Source organism: Cariama cristata, unplaced genomic scaffold (genome assembly GCF_000690535.1).
Source record: "Cariama cristata isolate BGI_N322 unplaced genomic scaffold, ASM69053v1 scaffold17119, whole genome shotgun sequence".
Classification (NCBI taxonomy): domain Eukaryota; kingdom Metazoa; phylum Chordata; class Aves; order Cariamiformes; family Cariamidae; genus Cariama; species Cariama cristata.
Window position 1 is genome coordinate 14,289 of NW_009634202.1, and position 8,253 is coordinate 22,541.

The 8,253-nt window shown below is 42.1% G+C and overlaps 1 protein-coding gene across 1 annotated transcript; it reads right to left on the minus strand.

Moving 5' to 3' along the window:
• Nucleotides 1–2,279: 2,279 nt before the first annotated feature.
• IPMK (inositol polyphosphate multikinase) lies at nucleotides 2,280–4,097 on the minus strand (the record flags this gene model as incomplete). Its single annotated transcript, XM_009707070.1, has 2 exons — nucleotides 2,280–2,958; nucleotides 3,985–4,097. Coding segments are annotated over 2 exons (748 nt in total), but the record flags the coding sequence as incomplete, so codon positions are not given.
• Between the last annotated feature and the right edge of the window lie 4,156 nt (nucleotides 4,098–8,253).

An 8,253-nucleotide genomic window follows, 5' to 3' on the forward strand; every position in this document is an offset into this window, starting at 1 on the left:
ATTCAAACACTGAAGACGTGTATCTTAAAGCAGAGACAGGAGAATGCGCTTATACTAAGAGCATACAGATCATTTTCCAACGACTGACTTCTTTGAGGCAGATGTCCGATTTCTCTGGCACAAAATGGATTAAAATCCAGAAGAGATGAATTACAGAGGACAAAAATTCAGATGACTGGATGTTTTCCCCCCGTATTTTCTATAAAACATTGTGAATTTATCGTACATGGCCACTACCAGCCTAGACTACTCTAGCATTGACTATTTACGGGATAGAACAACAAAATCATAACAGAGAAACTTGCGTCAAAGCAAACAAAACCACAAACTCTTTCTAGAATATGGCTTAAATTAGTTCACAGAGAGTTGGGAATATATTAATTATATGGTGCAATGCAAATACCAGGCAGGAAAAAAAGAAACCAACCCTTTATCTTCCTGACACTTTCCCCTTAGCCCTCACCATAATTTGCATAAAATTTTCAACAAAAATGATACTGCCCCTCCTGCAAGCCTCTTTTCCCATGCTTCAAAAACATTACGTTACTAACAGATCGGTTTCATTCTTGAATGGATTGGCCAATATTTGCTCTAAAGTTTAAACAATGTCGTTCTACACATAATACCCTGTTTCTTCCAATTAACCCAAGTTCTCAAACAGAGCTAAAATTTCAGTTTTATTTGAAAGAGCATATTTGCTTGAAAAAGTATTTATCTCCTTCCGATATAGAAAACAAATGTCAAACCAGGAACTTGCAAAGACGTGTACACGAATGAGTGCATAGTGCAGAACATCATACAGAGAGAGCAGCAAGGCCACGGTGTCACATTAAGTCCACGTGTAAAACGTGTATGGTTCCAATGACTAAATCTATTTTAAAAAAAGTTTTACTTCTGGGGCTTGCTTAAAGCATTAAACCTTGCTCTATGGAAGGCAAGACTCCTCCGTCCCGACTTTGCATATAGCTGACTCTATATGCATGGCAGGACAGCCACGTACACAGCACACAGAAGAGACACACCAAAAACGCTTTGGATACATCATCCTGATCTCAAATATTCCGTATGAAAGCTTTAATTTTTCCTGTGAAAAAGAAGGAAGTGGGACAACTTTCAAATTACACAGCTTGCCTGTGTGTCATTAAAAAAAAACAAAACAAAAACCAAAATCAACCCCCAAAAAAGAGCCAGCTTTAGCCCAGGGTAACAACTCCACTGCAATACACGGAGGTACGCCTGGTTGCTCCAAGGCTGAACTGCATCTTCGCAGTAAGGGGTCCTTCACCTGTATTGCTCGTCGGTTCCAGTCGGTGGTCCCCAGCAGTGGAAGCGTCAAACGCTTGTTGCAAAAATACAAGTGGCAAAAGGCTAGAGGAAATCTCTGTAGGCTTTACTCGAAACGCTTTGTTTCCCCATTCAATTAGTTTGCTTTTAAAAGCAATGTTTTTGGAGAAGGGCCATCAGAACAAAGGAGTGAGGCATTTCCCTTAGTCACAACATCAGACGCTCCATTAACAGACTGACTTAATCTCCTAAACCAAATTAGATCCTGGAACATCTCGCATTTGCATTCTTTTATTCTTTCTTAGCAACAAACAGTTTCTCCAGCAGTTGTGCAGTTTAAGCCTGTCAGGATATTTTACTCCAGCATTTTCTTAGCACCTCAACACAAAATACGTCGTAGCTCATCTATGGCGAACATTGGCTACGGACAACCACCAAGAGGGGGAAGCGCCCACGCCAGGGTTGAAAGAACAACAACATCATCCCGTGACATTGAAAAGCACTTTTTGACACACTGGCTTCCAGGTCAGACTACGACTCGAAAGGGGATTCCTCTCCAAGCAGGGCTAACTCCAGTTATTCAAATACAGTAAACACAAGAGGGCAGAACTGAGGACATCAGTCCCACACGTTAGCGTTTTCAGTCCGTTTCCTAAAAAGCTGGGAATGGAGATACGGCTCAGCGTCAAGGCTAAGTGGGCGAACGTTATCTATGCTAAAGTCGTTACGGGAACTAACATAAGCCTTGCTTATTGTACAACGATACTCCTTGGATTGAAGCCAACCATACACATTTCTTTCTACTAATTTACCTATCCTGCTTGATCTCAAGTATCTTCATCCTTTCACACTCCCTAATTAACTACCAATTATTTTCCTGAGTGAGATTATAAAAAGTTAAACCCTTCTACCAAAAGTACAAAGACAAATAAAATATAGAACAATATAAACCCAGTTATACAGCATTACAAGTGCAGAAATTCTTCATGTTGTTGCTCTTCTTTATCATTGGCCCCCAGTAAAAAACATAGCAAAGATTTTAGTTATCCAAAATATTCTGAAGTACTGTGATTAAATTCTTCAGACCATAAATGTAGCCCTCATCCTTTGTGTTGCTGGGAAACACATGAGCAAAATCTATCATTCGGACTTCTACGTTCGCGCTTTCCTTGATCTCTGTTGGCATGTGACAGAAAACTTTTTCCAGTTGGGGTATAACGTTTCCGTTCAGATGCTCTTGCGTAATACACGTGCTGCTTTTCCACACGTTGTCTTGCTCCAAGTTTTCAACTTTTAGCGAGAGTTGACTGTGGTGCCTCTTCGAGTACGCTTTTTTGTGAAGTGCATAAAATTTGGACAGGCCTTTACTCACAGAAGCCTCAATTTTTCCATTCTCTGTAGAATTTATTACATGAATATTATTATTATACTCCAGTATGTCTCCACCTGCTAACAGTCCTTTGGGCACTCCTCTCTTCTCTGCCAAGGTGACATCACTCAACCGCACGGTTGTTGACTGACACGAACCTTCATAAACAAACAGTAATGAGCTTGCATAAAAGTTGAGTTGCTTCTGGCCCTCAAACCACTCCAAAATTTTTTCAACCTTCTGAATGCTGGCAGCTATCGCATCTTTTCTCAAGCAGTACCCATTGTGGAAAAACTTGGAGATGCCTGCAAGAAACAGACACGTTTCGGGATTATTTTCACCTCTGGAAAGAAAACAAACATTTTAAAGTTTTTTTTGGGATAAGAATAGTTCTTGATTTGAAGAAACAGGCAGCAGTCACGTAGTTTCCTTTCAGTCAATTATTAACTCAATCAGCAGTGAACTGAGGAACTCGGAGGCCTTCAGTCACCTCACCTGTGTAAGGCCTGCTGTACACTACGACAGGTTGGGCTTGGATTGTAAATAAAACTAACTATTCCATGGAGTAATCAAACAACAGATGAACACGGTTCCTGCTCTCCAGGTCATTTTAGCAAGTATCTGGACGGTTTTGGGCAGGGACCCATTAAATTCTCCAGGGATAAACAAGCTCAAGCAGCTCTTTATCACGAGTGACAGAGCTGACAAGTTAGTGCCAGCTCTGGAGAGGGGTGGGTTCCTGCGCGTGTCCTTCTGTCCCTCGGTGTGGGACAGATGAACAGATGTCAACTAGTAACTCCTTTGAAATAGTTAGCACCAAAAAGCCATATGATGGTAGCATTTTTATTTATTGCTGATGTAGAGCAACGTAGGGATTGACTTGAACCGAGAAGGTCCCTTCAACTGAAGGATGCATTTATAGTAGCTTTCTAATTTAAAACACAGGATATATTCACAGAAGACAACTAGAAATCAAAATGTACGTACTATAAAACCGTTTAATACTTCTAAAAGATTTCTATTTCATTATCGTTTCAAAGCTGCAAAGAAATTGGATTCTACCGCTATCACACCCTTATCAGTAGTAAAAGACAGGTGATGAGGAAATTCCTATAGTCTACGCCCCTGTTATACCCAACTGCAAACTTTATTTAGGAGCAACAGGTAGTTCAAATGATACAGGAAATGGCTAAAGACCCATCTGGCAAGAGGATAAAAAAGGACTTTTAAAATGGGAACACACAGACTACTTTTTCCATACAGTTCTATAAATAAGTAAATAAACAAAAATTATCCAAGAGCACCAAATTCTGACACACAAATTCCCTTACCGTCCTTTACTGTTTCCTTTGTCAAGCTCCTTCCGTAGTGCTGGTTTTGTGTCTCATAGCTGTCAGAAGAGACATGGTAAACCTGCAAGAAACAGGGAGGGAACTCTGTACTTCTTTCAAACAACCGGTATTTCAGCAGAGCTAAGAGAGGCTACGAAATCCTCGGTACCCTTTAGCCCTCGCAGAGTTTTAAGTTACTTGCAGCGGCCAGCGCTGCTCTCTAGTGCTCTCATCTCCAAAATCCTCCCCTCTTCACAGCTTGGGGTCTAAGCTACAGCTTTCCTGCATTAGAAAGACATCATCATCTTGGCCAAAAGCAACATATCCATTACGGGAAAACATCTTCTGTGGCACCTGCCTTGCAAATCAATGCTGAGATTTGAAACTCCCATACTCCTACCCACGTTACTATGAATATTAAATCAGTAAGACGTAACAAGCTAAAAAAAAATTCAATGCAATTATTTTGCAGTTCTCAAAACTACAAAAATATTTTGCAAAACAGCAAGAAATACTATGACGTGACCAGGAAGGCCCAGCTCCACGAGACCCATCTGAAACAATAATTGTCGGCACACATGAGGTTACGCTACATAAATGACAGCAGCTGTGTGAAAGCTCGGTTCCAGCTCTGATAGCACTACGTCCCTGAAAGGGAGGCAATTCATACGGGTACAGTTTTGTCCATATCAGGAATTGTACAAGCTTAACAACTTAATTCAAAAATGTTTTATACAGAGACACATTTTCTCTCTAACTGAAATAATTTCCATAGTAGAAACATGCCAGCCAGCCAGGCCCAAGTATAATTTGTTTATGAGAGTGTAGACAATTCTTATTTGCAGAAATAATGGTGTTACCAAGCAGGCAGCTGTCTCTGGCAGAAACTTTGTGCTTGGCACTTACTCAGACCACCCAACCCTGCGGCACCCATCCCGGCTGCAGCACTCCGCCCTCCCTTCACTCGCCGTAAAAAGAGAGGATCCCATGGAAAGCAAGTCAGGGCGCACCGGTGAGGCGTCTGCCCCCCATCTCTCCTCTGGGGTCTTTTTCCTGCTGCAGCCCACAGAGAAAGTCCAGGACAGTGAAACATCAGCGCGTAAAAAGGCACGAGCAATAATTTAAAAAAATAAGAATTCCCCGTTTTCATCACAGCCCCCCACCCTGAAACCTCTGTTCCCCCATCCAAACCACAACAAGCACAGAACAAAAACACAGGTCTGTAACTCCTGCTTTGCAAAGTAGCTGGGAAGAAAAGTCTCAAATAGCTCTTATTTTGCCAAAAAGATAGAGGTAATTAAATTCAGGGCGCCCAAGGAACTTAAATCACAGTGTGGGGAAACTGATTGAAGTCATCAACCATGAATTGAAGGGGCAGTAAATAATTCTGGTTATTCTAAAGAAATAACAGTTGTAAGCCTGAACATTTAAACTCACTTGGTAGCAGAGATGCTTCCCACTGTTACGATTCCTATTTCCCCCGTTATGATACTTACAGACATCAAGAGGCCTTGATGTCTATAAATTGCAGAAAAGCATAGCAGAGGTGAGTTAATCTAAACCAACATCTAACAAGGGTGATTTTGGTTTCACAAAAACATTCATTTCTCACCACTTTTATGTGCTGGGCGGGGGGGGAGAGGTACAGTATACAATGTGTACAATTTAGGTAAATACTTCAGGTACCAAAGTTGCTTTCAAAAACATACAAAAAGTTTCAAAAACTTTTTAAATTTAGAGAGCCACAAGCCAAAGGTAATTAAATAAGGCAAGAATTAAAAAAAGAAATGCTTAGGAAAAGGATCAAGAGTCTGACGACTACATCTAAGTCTTCACTAGCTGTGTCTTCCTTTCCATAATATTAAACATTCTCATTTAGCCACTCTAGGGACAGCTTTCTCCATATACCAGCACGGTGGCACACTCCCAAACGAATCATCCTGTTTACCAGAACCTTATCTCTTCCCCATAGGAGCTAACAGTTTTTGTGACACGGGCACTTACTCAAAAACGCTGATTAAGATCTGCAAGCTCATTTTGTTTTCCAAAGAAACGCTGGAGCAGCACATAACCCCCCTGTGCTTCTGAGCTGGGTGGCCCGTGAAGCCGCCCTACCTCTTCTCATAATTTGCACAAAACCATTCTCCCCAAATGGCTTTCTACACAGTTTAAAAATATCCGGGCAGATGTGCATGTTTGGCATTAACAGCGCATTTTTACCTATTCAAAATGGTCGCTGACAAGTCCCACACACGTACCAACAGTGTAACGTATAGATTTAACTACCTTGTGAACGAGTGAAGACTCAGAACACCCTTGGTTACCAATGGGCTTGGCTGCAGACAGCAGCACTAAAGCACAACGTACATAGGTAATCATGGAAGTGTTCTCCACGTAAGCCCAAGAGCTGCCTCTTAATATTGCTTCAAGTCTTTTCTCAACAGCAAGGAAGTGACTATTTGCAACATTCCTGGAAAACCTCAGCCGAATACAAATACATTAAGCCCCATTCTGAAAGCAGAGGAAGAGAAACCCAAGCTCAAACAGAAATAATCTGTCACCGGTTCTTGCTTCACCCTCACCTACCCTCCCCAAAACACAGGGATGGCTGTGCTGTAGTAGCAAAAGACTAAAATCAGCTTCCTAGTCTACGGACCTCTTGCTTCACCGTGCTGTTGTTCACACCGTCACTGCTACTAATCTGCTACTAACCCTTCTCAAAAGGATGTTTGCCTTTGAACCAACCTTTTTCTGTATCCCTGTCGCTGCAGCTGTCTGTACTAGCCCATTTCTGTCAAAACGATGACAAGTCAAATAAGTCCAATCTGCAACCTTAACAACGGCCAAGAAAGTATTAGACAGGAAAAATCTCCTTTCTTGTCCACCTGCCACAGCTCGTTACGTGTTTGCTTTGTATTCACAAGGAGTTTCATTGTATAGCACAAAACAAAGTAAACTCCTTACATGATCTGCAAAACATTGCTTTCAAGCAAACTCCCGCTTCATTACTGATTTTTATACATTCTTACTACACAAGATCGAGCTGCTTTGGCTGAAAATGGGGAGACTTCTCCTTGTGCCCACAAGCAGCTCCCGTTTGGTGCGGTTTCCGCATAACTGCTTATGCAGGTACTGGAATCCAGTACGCTAACAAGGTCAGGTTTTTAATGACTAGTAGTAGGGACTCTGTACAGGCAGCACGTCAGAAAATCCAGATGATTAACTGTCAAGGGAAATTATCTTCGGACTTTCTCAACCTGCACTTGGCTTTTGTTTCCTGATGAGGTGTTAAGTTATTGCTGCTTGCATACACACACTTATTTTTGTACCCTTTTTTCAATTACAGTTAGCTCATCCGATGTTCTTGAACTGAGAGAAACCTTGAGCTAAAATAAAAACTTGGTCCAGCGTGGTCTTTAAAAAAAGCACAACATTTGCAAGATGCCAACAGTGAGATACACAGCTTGGAAACCTTGCAACTGCAGCTTTAGGACATTAAGCTGAAGACTGGATTGAAGAAAACAAGTATCGGGTGTTATGTCATGTTATTTAAGGTAATTCAGTCCCGACTTCCATGGTGAGGCAGAAAAATACACACACTGTTCAAATGCTTATCTGCGGCAACTCCCTAACTTCCCAAAAGTATCATTTAAATACATATCAATTCAGACTAGCCTGTTTGGTGGAGATACTGCTAGCACAAATAAAAGTCTCTATTAAATAACTTACAGAGCTCCTTCACATCTGCAAAAAACATTAAGTAATCCACGTCACTGACACTGGGGTGGGGGCGAATATTTCGAGTACGGTACTAGAGAGAGTCCCCGCTCTGCAGGTACCCAACTCGATTGCACGCACGATAGGGACTCGTGTGGTGCTGACATTCCCACACACTAGCCAGTGCCTGGGAAGCGGTTTCCCTGCGGAGCTCCCGGCGCTCATCCCTGCGAGGGCAGCCCGAGACCTGCTCTTCCAAGCAAGGACACGGAGATGAGAGATACACGCCCTGATGCCGAGACACCCAGACTTCAAAGGGCAAAGGCCTGAGCTGTCCACCTCTCCTATTTTTTCCATAAATATACTTCCACCCCTCCTATTTTTTTCCATAAATACACTTAACAGTCACCCCTATTTTATACTCGCACAGGTAAGAGCAAGCAAGCGTTTAAATATTGCACAGGGTTTGCTGTTTACAGCAAGGCACCTCTGCGCTCCTAACTGCCATCTGAAGGTCAGTGCCCAGCCTGCTGCCAAAACTGGAGCCAAGGC